Source organism: Rhinolophus sinicus, chromosome 1 (genome assembly GCF_057876585.1).
Source record: "Rhinolophus sinicus isolate RSI-liver-muscle chromosome 1, RSI-T2T, whole genome shotgun sequence".
In the NCBI taxonomy this organism is placed as follows: Eukaryota; Metazoa; Chordata; class Mammalia; order Chiroptera; family Rhinolophidae; genus Rhinolophus; species Rhinolophus sinicus.
In genome coordinates this window covers 9238504-9259306 of record NC_142501.1, presented here as the reverse complement: position 1 = coordinate 9259306, position 20803 = coordinate 9238504, and the positions used below count along the sequence as shown (strand labels likewise).

At 42.4% G+C, this 20803-nt stretch overlaps 1 protein-coding gene across 12 annotated transcripts in view; it reads left to right on the top strand.

Moving 5' to 3' along the window:
- TNRC6B (trinucleotide repeat containing adaptor 6B) overlaps positions 1–20803 on the top strand; it is a 218339-nt gene that overhangs the window by 150166 nt on the left and 47370 nt on the right. For 11 of the 12 annotated variants that reach the window (XM_019734462.3, XM_074326433.2, XM_019734464.3 and 8 more), the window contains 3 exons: positions 6920–7007; positions 11188–11209; positions 18580–18921. In XM_019734462.3, the coding sequence (XP_019590021.3) occupies positions 6920–7007; positions 11188–11209; positions 18580–18921 (452 nt within the window). Of the gene's footprint in view, positions 1–6919; positions 7008–11187; positions 11210–13427; positions 13449–18579; positions 18922–20803 lie in introns of those variants that run through there. The other variant, XM_074326435.2, reaches the window with a different exon arrangement.

Here is a 20803-nt window from a genome sequence, read left to right as displayed (position 1 = left end):
TCTGGTGTGTGGAAAGAAGTTGATCTCTCACCTGGATTATAAATTCACATATTCAAGATTCTGGCACTTTCCAAACACCAAAGGTACTGCAGGCTGTCCTCACAGTACCCCAAAGTGCTGGTAAAGATGGAGGGCAGAGCAGGAAGAATGGAGGTTCCTGCCCCGAAGCTGTTGTCCATGTTGTGTGGCGAGATACAGCCATTTTAAAAGTTAAACTACGAGCTCCAGGAGGGCAGGCAGCACTTCCTCTTGTTTGCTGCTGCATCTCGGCCTCCAGCACCGTGCGTGGCATCGAGTTCGCACTGAAATAATGAATGAATGAATGAGACAGAAGGGAGCTTTTAAGCAATAGTATGTTCAGTTCTTTTGGTATGAGGACGATTACAAAGTAAGTGCAGAAAACTGTGAAGGGTGTGTGTAAGGTGTTTGCTACGGAGGAAGTGAGGGGGAGGGAGAGTATACCGCTGCTCCCCACCCCCCGAAAAAGTAAATCCCCAATTCACACCAAGCACTTCTCCATCTCCGGAGCCTTGTACTTACTATTTCTTCCACCTGATCAGCCACTCATTTCCCAGCTAGTTTTCTGCATTTAGGTCTCTACTCAGATGCCAGCAGCTCAGGGAGGCCTTTGGTAAACGTCTTGTATAACGTACACCACTCTCTTCCCTGTCCCTTCCTTCTTGGTCACTCTCTTCCCTTTCTCAGCTTTATTTTCTTCGTGGCATTTGTAATGATTTCCTGGCGTGTTGTGTTTGTTTTGTTTGTCTGTCTCCTGTCTAGAATGTCAACTCCCTGAGGGCAGGGACTGTCTCTTTCACCCGCTGTTATATCCCAGTGCTTAGATCAGTGCCTGGCGCGTGGCAGTAACTCAGTGTATGCTTGTGAGGTGATTCAGTGAGTCGTTTTGAGGCTTTTCTTTTGAACACTTGTTCCCTGGGAGGGATAGAGAAGTGCCACTCGCTGTAACCGTGCATTTCTGTAACATTCACACGGAGGGCCTGCTGTGTTCCTCGTGTCTGTGCTCAGTGCGTGTGCTTAGAGGGATGCGTTCAGACGCTTCATCGGTACCAAATGCAAACACACTTGGCTCACTGTCCGACCACGTGGTGGGGCGCTGAGGGAGGCATGCCAGCCCCTGTGAGGACAGAAGCAGGAGCTCTTAAAACATTGACACCTGAGTGGGAGACATGGGCTTCGATTGGAGCTGAGAACAAGATTGTGTGTGTGTGTGTGTGTGTGTGTGTGTGCGCGCGCACACGCGTGAGCGCACAAGCACCAGTCCCAGTTTGGTTCCTTATTCAGTTATCAGATGATGTGTCCCGGTTAATTGGTTAATTTGAAAAGCACAGTGAGGAGAGCCCCCTCTACCTGTCTGACCCTTTTCTACCACTTCCTCCCTTATTCCTTCACACACTAGTCTCAGTCCTTTACATTTGTCTGGAATGTTCTCTCCCAGACAAACCCCTTGCGTCAGTGGGGCTACCTTATCAGAGAAGCCTCTTCCACCATTACATAGAAGATGGTGCCCTCTTTTCTGTCATTCTCCATCAGCTTACCCCACCTGGTCTTCTGTGGGGCACTTGTTGCCACCTGAAATGTATGTTTTATGCATGACTTTGTTGAGTGTCTTGTGTGGTTGTTGCCTGTCTCCCGTGCTGGAATGTAAGCCCCCCACTGAAAGCCGGGCCTGGGTTTTGTCTGCGGCCTGGCTCATGTTAGGTTCCCAATGAACAGCTCAGCTCCTCAGCATCCTGGTAGAGGGGAAGTGAAACATGGGAGCTCCCCGACCAGTCTCTGCTCCCCAGAGTCCTGGTCAGAGATCCACACGACGAAAAGGCAGTTCGTGTGCTCTGACGCTGCCAGTGACAGCCGGCACCTGCCTCGGACTCGGGGGGCCAGGCCAGGCAACAGGCAGGGCCAGGGATGTGGGGTGTATGAAGGAGAGCGAGGCTTTTAGGAACGGGGGTTGTCGGGGAAGGTTTCCTTCAAGCAGATGGGTGTTGAGCCAGGACCTGACAACAGGGTAAGGTGTGACTGGCGACAAAAAGGGAGGAGGAAGGTGTTTATGTCAGGTATGCAGAACGGATGAGGGAAAATGTGGACATAGGAGCTGCGCTGTAAGTGGCCTTGATGTCAGCTCTAGGGAGAGGCCATCTAGCTAGTACGGCTCTTTCCTCCCCTGCATAGTCTCGGACCTTTGAGGCTTCGGGCGTGTGGCGTAGCAGGCTTGTAGGACGTCAGCATACCTGCTCTTCAGTGTTCTGAAGCACAAGTCTTGCTCCGCCTCAGCTCAGGTGAATGTTGGATATGTCCTCTTTCATTCAAGGACTGCCTTACTCAGGAAACACATCACCTATACATCTTGGAACTAATGGTTATTTGAAAAACAAGAAAACACTGTGTGTTGTCTTGACTTTAGACATGGTTAAGAATAGTTTTAGCTTTTTACCCTTCTAGATTTATTACAGATTACAGTGTTTGCATTTGCATCTAGCTAAGGATTTAGAGATGGGAGAGAATATGAATGATTTCTCCTGACTTCAGACTTAGAAACAGTTATTTGTTGTATTTGATTGCTGTATGGGAGGTTGTATTTTTGAGATTTAAATAGAAAACGTTTTCAAGTTTAGGCTTAAACACAAGAATGTAGAGCAGTGCTCGGTTCTCAGTCCTAGCTACGTGATAGGACCACTTGGGTTAGGGGGTAGGGGATTGCTTTTAAAAAATCTCCAGAGATTCCTATATCATTGATCCAGGGTGCTGTCTGGGTGATGGTTTTGTTGATGTTTGGTTTTTGGATTTCTTTCTTTTTTTTTTGAGGGGAGGGAAACAATCTTGTACTCAAAGAAAAGTTGCAAGTACAATTTAAAAACACACACACACTTTTCTCCTGAATCATTTATGAATAAGTTGCTGACCCAGTGTCCCATCACCTGCAACCCTTGCCCTATACTTTAGTGTATTTCTAAAAAACAAGAACATCCTCCTGCGTAGCCACACACAGCCAACAACAACAATTAACTAATGTATTACTACCATTTACTCTTCAGCCCCTACTCAGGGGTTCACATTTGCCCTGTTGTGGCCTTTGTAGCAAACGGACTACACTTTGCATATAGTTGTTGTGTCTCTTTAGTCTCCTTTTGTTTAGAACAGTTCCCCCATCTCCTTCACATTCGTGACCTTGAAACTTTTGTAGATTGCATACTAGTTATTTTTATAAAATACTTCTTAATTTGGGATTGTCTGTTTCTTGTGGTGATGTTCAAGTAAGTCAGAATGTCACTTTATCCCATTGCTGATGATGTTCACGTAAATGAGTTGATGAAAGCTTTTCTCTTTTCTAGTTAATAAGTTTTTTTTTTAATGGGGAGGCACTTTAAAATGTGAATTTTCCATTTTCAATTTATTCATTTACTTATTTCTATCATGTTAGACTAGTGTTTTCCTGTTTTATACAGTGGTTTATAATCTGTTACTATCATTATTTTTGTGCTCATAGCTCCCAGATTTAGCTTTTAGGAGCCCCTTCAGACTGGCCTCTGTGACTGACATGTCCTGTCATTTGTTGAACATTTCCTTGCTTCTTGGCAAACACATTCCAGGCTCATCTTGTGTTGTCCTTACCCTGGCCCCCAGATTAGCTCTTTTTCCAAAGAACTCTGGATTTTTTTAGTGAAGAATGGTATTTAGAAGCCACAGTCTGGGGCTAGATGTGTTCATTGCTGTTTGTTCCTAAGCCCTCTCAGTAACAGCTAGGAAGTGTGTGTGTGTGTGTGTGTGTGTGTGTGTGTGTGTGTGTGCAGCAGTCCCCCCTATGTGCAAGGGATATGTCCCAAGACCCCAGTGGATGCCTGAAACCATGGATAGTACTGAACCGTGTATATACTGTTTTTTCCTATACACACCTTTTCGCTTACCACTTCTCTTTGGCATATTCAAATTGCCAGCATCACTACTCTGGCGCTTTGGGGCCATTATGAAGTAAAATAAGGATTGCTTGGACACAAGCACCATGGAACTGATAACTGAGACAGCTAAGTGATGAACGGGAAGGTAGCTTATAGTCTGTTAAAAACCATGAGTCATGCCAGTAACTAATTGTGATCCAACTCCACGGGATTCTTTTGAGTTTTCTCTCTTTTTATTTGGTAACTCCTTTTTCGACAGTGGAAAATCCTCACTGCCATCACCCTTCATATATCTATTGGTCAGTCCCCCTGTAGTAATCGGTCTTGCATCACCACCCCCGAGATGCCTTCCCTGCGTGGGTGCCCTCGCTCTTCACCCCGCTTAGGCTCTGACTCAGCACAGGATATTTTAAAGCTCCCCAACGATGCTAACGAGCATCCGAGAGAGCACGACTGACTTAGGAGGTGAACCCCACACTGTCTGATCCACTATTAAGGGAATGGCAGGTTTTTAAGTCAGGTTTGCTTTGGGAAAATAAATTCTCCCTAAGGAAGTGAAATTGAAAGAGAAGACTCAATTCTACCAGTGTACACAGCAAAAGATCAGGGTGAAAGCACAGCCTGTCTCCTGGAAAGCTTGGAAAATATTTGTTTTGGAAACAAACCTGCTTGTAGTGAACCTGAATTTCAATCTCTTTCCCTGAATTACCTGTTTATAGGAAAAAATATTTGAAAAGATTAGTTGTTTTTTAAGAATGTGTCTTATTAAAGACTCACTGCTTTCTTTTTACATTGCATTTTTAAAATTAGCTTTCCATTTTAGAATAGACTTAGAAAAATTGCTACTTAATGCTTTTTAAAGCATGGAATATTAAATAGGAGATACTCTGACTGTGGTTGCTCTTTTCCTGTAGTCAGTGGCACTTTAAAATATGGAAGCCAAGTTACAGTAACTGGGTCACGAGGAACCCCGTCTTCTCCTTCCACTTGTAGCCGAGGAAGCAAGAGGCTCTAGGAGCCAAATATAACAGGATCTGTGGTCGTCCTGCCTTCGATGGTCAGCATCCGTCTTGCCAATTTTTGTAAATCCCTTTTCTTAAAGTTATGTGAGGCTGTAAGTGGATTCCACCAAGTGCTCCATGCTGAGACTGGGGACACATGATCTGACTCCAAAGAAACCCAGCTCTAAACCGAAGGACGTTTCAGTAAAACCTCGTTTGTGAGAGTATGAATTGTGCACATTAGACTTTTGTATGTTCGTGCGCAGAGGTGCACAAGGAGAAAAGCCTGTGCTGTGAGTGTGGACAGAGCCGCCGAAAACTTGACGTACTGGGAAAACTCTTGGTTTTTTGGTTTAGTTCTTGTTTCCTGTAAGTAAAGCGTTAATTACCTCTTCATGAGAGCATGCCTCCTTGTTGGTCCCCTGGTCCTTCTGTATAATAAGTTCTACTCCCCAAACTCGAGTCCTTCAGGAACTGTCTTGGTGATTTTTGCCAAGCATTTGTAAATGTTTATGGAATTTTTTTCTTTAACTTGACTGACTTTTTTTTTTTTTTTTTTTTAGGTTGTATATTTTTTTGTTACATGAAATATTTTTTCAGCCATTTTATTTATTTATTTATTTATTTATTTATTTATTTTAAGATTTTTATTGGGGAAGGAAAACAGAACTTTATTGGGGAACACTGTGTACTTCTAGGCCTTTTTTTCCAAGTCAAGTTGTTGTCCTTTCAATCAGTTGTGGAGGGTGCTGTTCAGTTTCAAGTTGTTCTTTCAGTCTTAGTTGTGGAGGGCGCAGCTCAGCTCCAGGTCCAGTTGCTGTTGCTAGTTGCAGGGGGCAGAGCCCACCATCCCTTGCGGGACTCGAGTTGAACTGGCCACCTTGTGGTTGAGAGCCCACTGGGCCATGTGGGAATCGAACCGGCAGCCTTCGGGGTTAGGAGCATGGAGCTCTAACCGCCTGAGCCACCGGGCCGGCCCTTGACTGACTTTTAACGTAAGCATTTTTTAGGTGATTTCTGCGAAGCCCTGGATTTGATGTGTTGGTCCCCTAAAAATCACAAATACTGCAGGCAATATCTGTTCAGTACTTTGGAGACCTGGGAACTAGACTGCCGCCTCTCCTTCTAGTTCGAAATTCAATAAACGGGGCGTCAGTGGTCTCCTGCCTTCAGCTTTGAAGTAACACCAGTGGTTGCTTGTGTGTTTTTCCCAGCTAATACATACAGTGAAAGTTGGCAGTTTTCTAGATCTATGTTAGAATATATATTGGAATGTATTCTGTAATGTATTAGAATAAATATTACATTTTAAATGTGAAGTATAAATTACATTATCTTAATTTCTTAAGATTCAGTACATTTCGTCAACTAGAATGTTTATTATTGCGCATCATTTTTATTTTAATCGAGGGGAGCAAAACCTGATTGTCCTAATTCAGGTGTGCCAGGAGGATGCAGCTGTGAGCTCACCCAATAAAAAATACGTGGATATTAGGACACTCAGTACCTGCCTTAAATACACAAGATACAGAACACAGAATATTATGTTAACCATCCATGAAGATGTCATTGGAAATACCTAAATTATGATAAATACCTGTGTACCGTAATTGAATTAATAGATCCTGTGTTATTCTGAGGAGTATAGCTGGAAGCCAACCGGATGTTGTCATAAATTCACATCAGGTTCTTTCCTGAGTGGAAATACACTAATGGGGCACTAATGGGGTGTGTGTGTGTCTGTTCATGTTCTTTTAGGAAGATACTGTAAAAACTCGCTCCAATGGACTTCTTTGAAGTCAAACTTAATGTCATGTTTGCAAAAGGAGTGACAAACCAAAATAAGGGGATAACTAAAGGACGAGTTTTATTTATCCTCGTAGTTTAAGTAAAGTACTGTGTTCTCTCAGTCACAGAGATGAAATGTTGCCTTGCACACCATCTACAAGCATTTGATTTGCTTCGAATACAGATGTTTAACCTTCCGCTATGACATTACTTTAACAGAGAGAAGGAGCAAGAAAGGGAAGAACAGTTAATGGAAGACAAGAAAAGGAAGAAAGAGGATAAAAAGAAAAAAGAAGCCACTCAGAAGGTGGGTTTAATCAATTAAGTCTGTTAAATAATGCTGCAGCTGATGTTATGAAAACAGCAGTAAACAATATAGGGAAAGGCAAGACAGTTACCTACCCTTGAACTCTTGCCATATTTCCTTATTTGTATCATAATTAGTCTCCATTTTCTTAAGCTTACAGAATAACTGCAGAGTTGCTGGAGTTTTCCCTGCTCTTTTCCTTTTGGTCCACCTGCAGCATTGTCACTTACATGAGCCTGCCTTTGGATAATGTTCGAAAGAAACTTCCTTTGCAGAGGACCCGGTGGGCCTGCTTAGTGCTCTGGGGAAGAGAGCATTGCCCGGCTCTGAAGGATTTGCTTAGGGAAAAAGATGCTAAAAGAGAAAAAGACGTAGGGCTGACAGCTGTCAACTGTCCAGTCTTGGTTGAAGTGTTTGTGTGACAGGGCTGTGGAGCAGAGAGTGGTTATACCCCCCTGCCCTGCTCCCTTTGCTGCATATCACGCCCCCCCTGCCCTGGACGTTGTCAGAGCTTATTTCCCCCACCTGGCCACTCTTTTAAGCCCCTAATGACTAGGGCTGTGGCTCAGCAGGGTGGCTCTGATCCCTTTTTTTTGGAGGCAAAGGGATCTAATTCCAGTTCCTGTTACCACTCCCTGAAGCACTTGGGAGGCAGGGCCCCACTGTTAGAGGCAGGTTTGAGGGTCCCTGCTATGGTCCCAGGTTATTGAAGCTAAGTTGAGGGAGACAGAAACTGCTAAAAAGGTTCAGCGGGAACTCTAGATTTAGAACGGACTCAAGGCAGTGGAACACAAGCCAATGCAAGGTAAAAGGGACACGACACGTTTTCCCAGCGTTGTTCACTAGAGCGTTGCCCAGCGTTCCTTTTTCTGAATCATTGACATTGGATCCCTTATGAGTGCTAGCATTAAAAACAATACTGGAAATATTGTCTGAATTGGATTGTGTATACCCCTGCGCATGAAACCTGTGAAGTGTGATTTATCTTTTCTTCATGACTTAATAAAAATGAGTATTCATTATTGGTTGGTGCTGTAATAGACTGCTGTGCTCTTTTAAGATGTCGTCTGCTTTTAATTGTGTTTCTATTTCTATTAGTAGTGGTGTGCTCACCATCATGTCTTCATGCTGTTTCGGTACTTTCTTCTCATGTGTTGCTTGTAACCTGAGTTTGTTCGAATTGTCTAAAATGACAGTAAAGAGTTTGACTAAAGTTGTTAGGTAATGACCCAGAGGCTTTGCTTATACTTCCTTTTGGGTGTGCAGCCACAGTCCACGTCATTGAGGCTGCAAATAAGCAAGGTGTGGGCATTGCCCTGTGCCCTGCATACGCTGACCCTCCAAATGGAGTGATGGGAAAGTGAACCTCAGTGAAGGCTCTCTTTCCTTTAGAGCATTCACACTTCGTCTACTAAATTGGTGCACAAATTGGATTTTGCAGTCTGTACGAGTGGATGGTTAATAGGCTGGATAGTGAAGAACTTGGGCAAAGGCTGGTAATAAGAAGATGCCCAATAGAGCAATCGACTAGGAGATGTACGGGCCACCCTCATTCTTCACTTAGATAACGACGTTCTCTTAACCTGAAAATATCAGTATCTAGAAATGATGACTACAGTATAAACTTGATTGTGGATCCCACTAATAGGAAAAGCATTAAAATTCAAGATGGAGTGAGTTTAATCAAGAGGGAACTGGGATTATTTATGCAGAGAAGGTAGTGGATTCAGCTGGATGATCTCTGTGTGCTTGTATCTGCATCAAGAACTGGTTAAGAAGTTATGGCTAAGAGGAAAACCATAAATAAAATTTCAAATGGTTATTGATGATCAATAAAAATTCATTGGTTTTGTTCAAAAATGTTCTGGACCAGCTGACACAGGATCTAGGCCAACACATGGCCATTGGTATTGTTTTGTCAAACTGAACCATTGTGAAATTTCAGAATGAAATTGTGATTTAGCAGTTTTAAGGAGAGAACACAAAGCTCATCATGTGATTGTCTTAGTGGCTTCCAACTTTATTGTAGAGATGACACCTCAGCTAGGAAGCATAAAATGTGCTGTGATGCAAAGAACTGTCGAACGTGCTGGTGGTTCTATTATGGGGTCGGTCATTCAGTCAGTCAGCAAACAGCTGTGGTGTCTCCTAGTGTTTCCACACTCCTCTCGCTGCCTCGCCTATTGCTTTCTAATCATCTCTTCGCATCTGTCTTCCCCCGTTAGACTAAGTTTTTTAAGGTTTTATTCCTATTTGTATTTCCAGGAACTAGGAGAGTGAGTGCCTGGTATATAAGAGTCACTCAAAAATGTTTGTTTAATAAGTGAATGGTTAAGAATGAGTGCTGGCAGCATAATTTTCTTGAAGAATTGACTTTCATTTCAAGCTAAATTAAATTATTTCCATGCAGAAATTAAGTATGAGCCTTTTCCATTGTATTAAATGGCTGAGGCAGTTTGCTCTTTCTGGAGCCATCACTGAGTAAACTGTTAGATTTCCATTCATGAGAGAGGTGTCAAAGAAGGATTCCATTAACATTCATTAGGCTGGCGCTGCTAAAGGACCATTGTTTAGTGTTGGCAGAACACATGCTTTGATCATCCAGCTTTTCACCGTCTGGAGGACAGCTCTTTTCACAGAACCCACATTATAAGACACATTTGACATTATTTGGGTTTGTTGCTTGCAATTGGGGAAGGCTTTGACTTCCTGTATAACCGATCTTCAAAATGGCCTTCTAAGAAATATTTACAATGGTATAAACCGTAAATTGCCTTAAGGGATTGGTATGTGGATACAAATCAGTTCATTCTTGGATAAATGGGGTTATACAAAAATTATACAGTTGAATTGAGCTCTGTAACAATTAGTACTGGGAAGCACATTCATTTCAGCTGTCTACCACGAATTCAATACAGTAGAATTAGCTTGTCTTTTCAGGCAAGAATGTAAGAAACACTCCAGGAGGTCACATAAGTAGATTGTTTTAATTCAGATTCATTGTCTGGCAGTGGTGTGCTGGAATCCGTTGTGAAATGGGCTGGTTAGCTGCAGGACATAACCTTCCAAAGATGAGCGTGTTTTGAACACTCATAGCAGTAACTTAGTATGGTTACCAGTCAAAAATAACCAAACCTCCTCTTTTCTGTATTAATATGTTCATTATAAAAGTCAGAGAACCAATATAAAAATACTTTGGAAGATTAACAGCTGGGAGAAAGGGGTTAAAATTACCCAGGATCTCAATCATGTGATATAACCCCTATTGGAATTCTGGAACATCTTTGGATGTTTTTCTTGTGCGTCACCTTTTGTGGTTTTGTATTAATATTATAAGGCATGAGTAATTAGGTGCCCTGCTTTATTTTCTCCTCTTAATACCAGAACCAGTTTTTCATGTGTGTCCTGATCGTCATTTCCAAACCCCCCCAAAACCCATTATTATATTCAGCCTGTCCAACCGTTTAGGTTAATCACTTCCATAGATGTATTAGTTGCTGCGTGTATAAGGAGATACTTTTAACGAAGCAGTCTTTATTTGTTCACAATTTACAATTTTTTGCTGTAAACTTTGATAAAAATAGCAAACATTTATTGAGCACAGGATACCTGTTTAATCTTTGCAACAACCATTTGCAGGGAGATGCTATTATTATCTCCATTCAACAGATAAAAAGAAAACTCAGCTCACGCAGCCAGGAAGTGGCGCGGCTTGGTTCTGAATCCTGCTTTCCTACCATGACTTCTGATACCTCTGATGATGGGACCTTGTTTGAGCTTTTGCTTTCTAGATTTGAGGTCAAGTGTTTGAGTCCATACTCATAGGGGACTCTTTCTGTCTCTATGACTAATTTAGTTTCTGGGCCACAGCCACTTGCTTTCTCTAGTCGAGACACTCAAAATGGCAAACAGCATTCCTAGTACACGGACCTCATCATTTAATGCAAGTGGAATGCCTTTTGTTTTAATTTTTAATACCCTTCATAATGATGGTCATGTAAGTTATGATGGCCATTGACTTTAGAAGGATGTCTGAACTGACTCCCAGCTTCATTGGAGTTTAACTGTGCCCGTGTGTCTGATAGCTTAAATTACTTGAGTTTTCACAATTAAAGTGATCTTAGAATATCGAATTAGAAAGCATATCTCATTTACTTATGTCTGTTCATTTATTTTTCAGGTCACGGAACAAAAAACCAAAGGTAAGTTTTTGGGTTGGTTTTTTTTTTCCCCCTTTGTAAGTCATTAGAACCTTTTGTGTTTAGGTTTTACACCCTTGCTGACTCAACCTCCAATCCGCTTGATAAGTGAGAGTGGGTGTAGAGTAATTAAGGTTGGTTGTTTGCAGCCACTAAAGAGCAGTAATAACAAATTAAAAGTACTTAAGTAGTGTTTGTAGTGGCCTTACATTTTTTAGGAAGCGAAAGAGATTAGAAAAAAAATAATACCTTGTTTCCAAAGTATATGGGTCATGATTTTGAACTGAACCTTTTCAGAACTTTTCTTAGAACAGTAACGGAAACCAAACATTAGCCCCTCACTTACAGATGAGAACCGCAGAGGGTTGTTAACCATCGTGGTCTATGACGAGTATTGAGTCTGAAATGGTTATATCTAGGATGGTCACACTGTCTTCTGAGCTAGAGCCTGGAACACACTTTTTAAAAAGATAATGCATTTTAACTGTTACGAAATCGTGATGTGTTGTAAAACCAAGCAGATGTCCCTCTGGTCACTCTCAACCTAATGGTTTACATATTTTCCGTTCTTTCTCTTCCGTTACTTTTGATTATGCAGTCTTGTCTGGTGATGGTCATACTTTTGGTCAGTTTCCCTTAACAATGGGAGTCTTAATTCCTTGAGATCAATGTTCTAGCTCCTATCCTTGCCCACTTAAATATGTGCTTCTTAGCTAGTGAATGCATTAGAATAATTTACATAGACTTGTCAAAATACACAAGCCTGGGTCTCCTCCTAAACCTTCATGGTCTCAGATCAAAGCCCTAGCAGATGTATTTTGAGAAGCTCCGCAGGCAACCCCAGTACTTGTCCCAGGTTGAGAACCATTGACCTGGATGCAGGGAATCAGCTGTGACTGATAACTTAGGGGAGGACAGGGCTTGATGGGAGGCCCTCTAATGACTGGTTTTTTTCATAGTTTTATTTTCTCTGTTGGGCTCCCAGATCAAAGCATGTCACACAATGTGGGAAGACTAAGAGAGACAGTGCTAGTTTCTTAGGAAACTTAGTTATGGAAAACAAATTCTCAGATGACTGGACATGGCTGTAATATATTTCTAATCAAAAGGCATGTCAAAGGAAAATGTAGTCTGGGACTTTGTAGTGGTTTATAAAATAAACTGAAAGAAGCCATTCTTCGTCATAATTATCTTAATTAATTAAACAGCATAGTGTTCTTTCCTTGTACTTTCAACCAGTTCTCAGCCCACACAGTAGGCGTTATTTTGAGAGTATCTTCGTAAATTACTTGTTTGAAATATACATTACACTTTACCATAGAAATTGAGTTATTGGTAGTGGTACAATGTTCATATTTTCTAAACCAACATACTGCCTAGGAAAGGAATGGAACACAGTATTTATATTTATAGGACTTTTTGATGGTTGATGGGTACAACAGGTGAGAAAAGTGGTATTTTCCTGAAAAATCCAGGCCCTGTGGCTGCTGGGACGTGGTAGTTAAGTTCTTAGGCCTGGTCACAACTCATGAAGCCAGGTACCAGCTGGGCCGTAGAAATGAGCTGCTCTGTATGGTAGGTGGTGTTTTTGTTGGAAAACAGATGCATTAGGCATTCTTTCTCAGATTTATCTTTTTCTTTTTAGTACCAGGTGTGTTCTCAGAAACACATTTCTTTTTCCTCTGCCAAAGTCTTAAAAATCAAACTTCATTTTCTACTTACTATCAAATTTTCCTTCTAATTAGGGTCTTTCTCATACCTACCCCCCAAAATGGAATACAGCCTCAGTTTCCATACTCCCCCCACCCCACCCTACACCACCCATCTCCATCCCACCATCAAAAACGAAAGTAAAATAATCTTAAGTTGAGCTGAGAGCCTGTTTCGGGTCTCCTAAAGGGATTTACTTGTTAGAACCAGGAAGTAGATGGGGAGTGAAAATAAAAATTATCCTTGGGGTGTGTTAGACCATAAGTAGTGGGAGGCCCAGATCTTTCTACTTTTGGTTTCTTTCTACAGCCACATCTTCATTTCTGTTTCCAAAAGCCTGCCTCGGAGCTCTAAATCCCACTCTTCTCGTCCCTCAGCTGATGTTTCTGGGTCCTATTCCTCTTCCCAAAGTTGATGCCTTCCTCAGGCAATCTCCCCTTAACCCTCAATCTTCCCCTCTTTCCCCAACAGACCCCATAAGAAAAAAGAAAACTGTGTTGGTGCCAAATCTCTGGTTGTACCGAGGACTGAAGTAAGATTTGTCCATATTTGAAAGAAAAAGTAGATTCATTATATATTCTTTATCATTAAAAAAAAAAAAAGTGAGAATTCTGGAGAGAACAGGGCAAGGATTTCAATTGGAGGTTATATGAAGACATGGACTAGACTTGGGCCTGCTGCCCAGGTAACAAATAATAAAAAGCACTTCAGCCCCCTTTGTTGGATATTAGAATTGAAAGAGTTTGGGGGATTGACTTAATAGGTCTCATTTAACAGGGATGAAGGGTAAGATTAGGATTAGAAAGATAGACCATGTGATAGAGGAGTTTGGACATTGCAGTTTAACCGTGTTAAAAAGTTGTTCAAGTGACGGTTGGCTTAATGGGAGTTATCAGTATGAAATGATTGTTTATAAAAACTAACCTGACCTTAAGCTGCATTAGTAGAAATACAGTATCTAGGAAGGGATTTGCAATTCCTATAATGGGCACCACACTATGGAAAGCAACAGAGATCAACCTCTATGGACCATGTGGAGTTTAGGCCAGATTAATCAAGAAATTTGAACCTGTGTCACCGCTGGGAAGGTTAAACATCGGGGCGGGCGGGGGGGGGGCAGTTAAAATTTTTAAATATTGTCTAAAGCAGTAATTCAGATCCTTTACCCCACTGGGACAGCACCTTTCATCAGCAGCGGACCCAGGCTGATGGACCATTGCAGTGCACTGGCCACAACTCTGTCTTTTGAGCCTTTTCCAGAAGGCTTATTATAATGAGTGCATGTTGGTGGTTGGGATAACCTTGAATCTACTCTAATTTATTAGTATTTGAGGTGGGTTTTCTTTTCCCAAGTAAATAATTTACAAACTACTTGCGGTATCCCTCATATCTTGTAGAGACACCTGTGTGTTCTAACATGATGGTGGGAGCCATTTGTTTTGAGATGGAACCGGCTGCCTCTAGAAAGTGAATGGATGTGAGATTATTATAAGACATGTGGCTCAAATAGGTGGGCACGAAATAGTTCAGGTGCAAGGTAATGAGCACTTACACCTGGTTAGGAGTGGTGGTGGTAGAGGGGAAGGAATGAATTAGAGAGATGCTTTGGTTCAATAGAATTTAATTAATGTTGATTGGGTAATGGTGCATGGGGGGAGGGCAAAGGCTAAGACCCCTTTCAGGCTTCTGACTTGCGCAGAAGGTTGGGTGATGACTCCATTCCTTGAACCAGGAGATAATGGGTGAAGAGCTGGGGAACAAGTTTGAGGGTCAGGGGGAGGGTGGAAGAGATCTGAGTTGGAGATTGTGAGTGAGTTGGGAAATTACTTGTTACTTAACTGATAGTTAAAGCCTAGGCATGAGAGAGTTTGTACCCCAGAGTGCAGGCCACACGTTCACATTAAGATTTTTTTTTTTTTTTTTAAAGATGCAACTCATGACCAAATTCAGCTGCCATCTTGCAACTCTGATTAAGGGGATAGTCAAAAGCAGAAGTTGGCAGCTATGACCCTTGAGCCAAATCTGACTCACAGCTCGTACATTTTTAAATGGGTGGAAAAAAATAAAAGAACAATATTTTATGACAATGAAAGTGACATGAAATTCATATTTCAGCGTCATAAATAAAGCTTTATTGGAACACAGACACACTCATTCATTTATACATTGTCTGTGACTGCTTTTGCCCTGCAAGTGCAGAGTTGAGTCATTACGGCAAAGACTGTGTGGCCAGCAAAGCCTAAAATATTTGCTCTCTGCCCAGAGAAAGCTTGTAGAGAAGCCCATAAAAGAAGAGCTGAAGAGCTAGTGGAGTGGGTCTCACTAAAAAATGGGGACGGAGGCAACGGCCAGGGGCGTCAAGTTGCAGAAAAGTCAAAGAAGAAAAGGTCCAACAAGTACGCATTAGACTGACAGTGAAGATCACTAGTATTTAATGAGGAAAGAAGCTTCCAGGGAGATGTTAGGACAAGAGCCAATGTGCATTGAGTTTGTGGAGTGAGTGAAAGGTAAAAAAAATGGAGACAGTGCTTAGAAGTTACTTAAAGTTGTGCATTATTCATTGGCCATTCACTGTGTGTCACCAGTCTTTGAGATTTTTTTGTATTACATTGAAACTGATTGTTCTTCACCAAGAAAATTTCAGTCTAAAATAATGTCTTAGATTTGTAGGGTTTGTATATTAACTACTATTTTTAAAAATACTATAGATTGTTTTTTAATGTTTGGTACCAAGGTATTTAAAGAGAATACTGGGGGTGCCAAAAAAAATGTATATGTACAAGTGGATACTTTAGTCAACGTTGCTCAAGCAGTAGTTCACCATAATCAGAAGTGTCTGGACACTGATGGTAACCACTTTGAGCACCTCTTGTAACTGCAGAAGTCAAACGTGACTTGTGTTTATCTTTTGTTATCGGTATATATTGAGTATTACAATTTTAATACAGTTTTCCTTTCTTAAAATGTGTATATGTTTTTTTTGGCACCCTCTGTAGTAGTTTGTATTGATCCTTCCTATTTCAGATTTTTCTTAATACTTTTAGCATCTTACGGAAGTTTTTCAGAAATAAGAGGCAATTGGAAGTTCAAACTGAGATGAGAATGACATAAGATAAAGGCAATGGGGAAGAGAAAAAGATTTAATCTTAGAGTAAACAATTGGTTTTGGAAGTAAATAAATGAAAATTAGAAAATAGGATACTCAGCATTTTTCACAGTGTCTTTTATTTTTCTTTGATACAGAGATCCTTCTAAACCACAACCTTTTTTTTCCCCCCTGGAAAGTAAAAAACTGTGCCCTTATTTTGAGCAGCGGATCTTTAGAAATGTTTGCACCACAATGTACAAATTGTTAAGATTCAGAAGAGAAAAAGAGGTCCTGAAATGTAACCTGTTCAGACCTAATCATAATTGCCCTCTCCTCTGGTGCCGGCTAACGCCCTGGAGCGTGATGTGGTGCAGGCAGTGATGCTGATGTCTTCAGCTTGGACTTCGGGAAGCAGGTTGGGTTGGGCCTCCTGCCTAACAGCTGCGTTGCTCTCCAGTTAGTGTCTAGAGCTCTGACTGGTCTTTAAATGCTTAAAATTCTTGAATTCACGGAAAAGTGTAATAAAAAAATAAAATAAGAATTCATTTAATTCCGGAAACAGTTTGCTCCTGATGTGTACTGCGAGCCTTATTCTGACTGTGTCCTGGAGTTTTGAATGACTGGCCTCCCGGACAGAACACCATATTGGAAGGAAAGCGGTCGAGATGTGGTCCCATTTTGTGACTTTATTATTTATGATCCATTCTGTCTCTGATGTGATGGTGGGAAAATGCCTGAGGAGCTTTTGCAGGGAATCTTGCACAATGTAGGATAACCACCAGATTTCTTTGGTTGTGCTGTGAATGTTGTAGTTAGTCAAGCTGGTGTTCAGATCTCAGTGCAGTAGGCTGTTCTTACTGTCGTATTCTATCTTAGGGAGAGGAGTCAATATGTAACAGACCTGGTTCACTTAAATGAAGGCTCCGGCCCTTACATAAAAGAGCAGCCTTGCAGGCACACAGCTCCCTCCATAGCTCCTGAAAACCAGTTGGGAAGAGTCCACTCAGCCTTTGCCAGCTTCTTGTTTATTCTCATGATAAGAGGGAAGGGGATTGGAATGCCAGACACAGATAGAAAATGAATCATTGAATAACTCATCTTCATTCATCCATTTATCAGTTATTTATCCATTGGCTATTATAGGTCATGCAGAGGGTACTGTGTTAAAAATATTAGCCAATGACCAATTCTTAAGTCGCATGTTTATTCTGCTGCTCTTCAGGTTATGGATCTGCTGGCCTCCCTTCCTCACTGCGAGGCCCAGTACTGATGGGATAAGGTTAGACCAGGGGTTACCCTGAAGTCACCTTGGCATCTACTCATTTTCCCTGTTACTCCGAGTGCTCACCAATGTCCAGTGGGTATAGATTGGGCCCCCTGATTTCTGATGATGTATCTCTCTCCTCATAAAGGAGCCAGTTCAACGAGCGACATGCTGGCCCAGCATCATTTCAGCAGTCAGAGCGGTACTGCCACCAGAGCTGGCCCTAACTTGACTCTGGATGTCAGGGAGTTTGGCCTCAGAGCATCTGAATTATCAGGTTCAGTGATTGTTTCTGTAATACTGCCAGCCTCTGTTTGCCAGGTAAACTTTCTTGGAAAGCGTGGCAGCCTCTTGGTAGGATGAAACCAGGGAGGTGCAGGTTGAGAACAGTCTTTGCAGGGTTGAGCCAAAGGGTCTTGCAGGTTATGTCTTCCCGGTCGTCACGCACATCCCCACACTTCCTGTTTGCCATTTTAAAAAGTAAGCTTAAAACATTAAATTATTTAAAGTCAAATAGGAAAGGTATCTACATTTTGAAATTTTTATTTTAACTAAAGAGTTGGAAAAAAGAACAGAGTACACTAAAAAATTTTTTTGGACAAAAGCAGAAAGATGTATAGCATTTTTAAATTTACAGGTAGTACCAAGCAAGGGTCTTTGAGTTCAGGTGGCTGTAGAAACCGAACAAATTGATTTTGTGGTTCTCTAGATTGAGGTTCCCTGTGGGAGTCTGCTCTGTGCCAGACCTTAAGGAAAAGGGTGACAGGTTTGCCTCAGCCTTTGTGGGGCTTCTGGCCTGGTGAGGGGGTGGGGCCTGTAAACGGAGAATTCCGATATAACATGGTAAACTTAGTGTTCCAGCAGCACAAATGAAGGGTGCTTGTCCTACCTAGTCCATGGACTTTGGAGAAAGTTTCTCAGCGGTAGGTCTTTAAGAATGTGGATGACGGGAATGTGGATGAACCTTTCCCATGGACTTTGCCTGGGGACCATTTGTACCCTTAGACCTGCTAGGCAGCCCTTCAGGGGATTCCACTGTTGGTTTAGGGAGTGAATAGGGATTCCTCCCAGTGAATGGAATGTGATTCCATGATATTGCTGTCTGTGAATCCTTGTCACCATCACTCCCCACCTCCACCCTACCTTCAGTAAACTGAAGATGCGGGGCAATTTGAAAAGGTCATGTCCATCAAGAATAGGATGAAAGAAGGGTTGTCTGATTGCAATTGATCCCATGGAAGCTTTCTTAAAAATCATCTTTCGAAAAATGGATTTGATTTCAAAGGTGGCTTCCCAATCTCTCTCTTTCAGTGCCCGAAGTGACGAAACCAAGTTTAAGCCAACCAACGGCCGCCAGCCCGATTGGCAGCTCTCCATCGCCACCAGTCAATGGTGGCAACAATGCCAAAAGGGTGGCAGTGCCGAACGGACAACCGCCAAGCGCCGCCCGCTACATGCCTCGGGAGGTGCCGCCGCGATTCCGTTGCCAGCAGGACCACAAAGTGTTACTGAAACGTGGGCAGCCCCCGCCACCATCCTGCATGCTCCTCGGGGGTGGGGCAGGGCCTCCTCCCTCCACGGCGCCTGGAGCAAACCCAAACAACGCACAAGTGACAGGAACACTGCTGCAGAGTGAGAGTGGGACTGCACCAGGTGAGGAGTTGGTGGCAGTACTTGAATTCATGGCAGCTGGAGGAGGGGGTACTTCTTTTGGATTGCCTGGGGTAAAGTCCACAAAAACTGTCATTATATAGATTCTGGGATTGTTCAAAAGATGGGAGAGGACTGCAGTCTGAAATGTGTATTAGCATTTCTCTTCTGAAACTGGGTTTTAGTTTCCAGTGCGTGCTCTGGGCGTGAGAGGCTAACGTAGCTGCTGCTCACCATTGCTCTTTGGAGCCTTGTTTTCCTCCTCAGAAAAGATCTTTACAGAGGCGAGCCTCCGTAGTCCCGTCTGTCACGTGTGTGCTCTGAGGATGACGGGAAGTGGGGCTGGTGCAGGGGTGTGTTCTGAATCTTAGGTGCTTGTGTTTGCGCTCCCAGAACAGTAGGCAGATTGCCGTACAGGTAATACTATTCTATAGACTTTTGTTAGGTTTTTAGTTAGGGGCCCCTGGATTTTGAGCATTAAAAACTGTACGTACATAGAAGGATCTTTAGTTAAAGGTTCTACTAGAAATTTTGAGATTCTTTTCAATAAGTGAATACCAAATCAGTTAACAGCTAAGAACTTGCAGATAACTTGGTATTTTTTAGCTCATTAACAGATTTCAACTTATCTCGTAAAATTCTTTTTGTGAGGCTATATTAAAATTCAGAGCTTGAACACCATCAAGCATTAGCAAGGGCAGTGAATTTTGGTGGTGGTTAACAATAGGAAGCTTTATTCTGGTTCTGACTTTGAACACAGAATTGCCTACAAAATTCTGTCACTGTCTGGTGTGCAGAGTAAGGGTGGAAGGAACCTAGTGTGACATAGATTTCAGGCGGAGAGAGAAAAGCACTATCCGTGAGGCTTCCCTGTGGTGGCCATCAGGCCAGGCCCAAAGCGGCACGGAAAGGCCTCTGCGGCCCTTCCTTCTTGGCCCCTTGTAACTGGAAGCAAGAGGAAATATGTGAGAGCTGGTTGTGTCAGGCATTTCTGCAGTCGAGTCTAGCCAGGCCTGGATGTAGACATGGATTCAGGGTGTGCCAGAATCTCCTGTTTACACCCAGGAGGCTCTTGAATCTCAAGAGTTTGAGATTCTGTGCTTCCCTACTTTTTATTTGGCTCTATGTCATATTTTTTCAACTTCATATTGATTTAAAGTTGCTTGGTTAAAGGAGCTAAAATAAGTTTAGAAAAAAATTACTGGGATAAAGACACGTCATTTTCCTCCCACCAAATATGGTGAATTCCACCAAAATATGTGCTGAGACAGATTAATTCATTAGATTAAGTTCCCTGGGCATCCAGATGGATTCATGCTTGTCTGCCCCTGGCATCTAGCTGGGTGGGCATTTGTCCTTCAGCAGATGCTTACTGAGCAGCGATGCACTGGCCACTGGGTAGGATTCAGATGTTAGCAAGATAGGGTCTCTGCCTAAAAAGCGCTAACACAAGGGAGGGAAGACATGAATACAGTACTCGAACACTGAGCAGACTGGCTCTAGACAGGGAAAGATGATTTGGGGCTGATGAGCTCAAAAAAAAGGCATCATAGAAAAAATAGCACTTGAACTAGACCCAGAAAAACGGGCAAATTTCAGAGTATCAGTTCAGGAGGAAAAAACAGTGTCGATGTGGATCGGTGCCAGGGTGAGAAGGCACAAGCTGTGGGGTGTCAAGTAGTGTGCCATGTAGGTACCTACACAGACAATAGTGGAAGATGAGACTAGAAAAGTCACTCGGTCCCAGGTTGCGGAACATCTGGATCAAACTCCAGACCAAAGAGTTTAGCTCGATCCTTGTGCAGTGAGGAGCTGTTGAAAGCTTTTCATACAGTAGCGATATAATCAAAGGTGTGCTTCAGAAAAATTACTGCAGCTAGGGGTG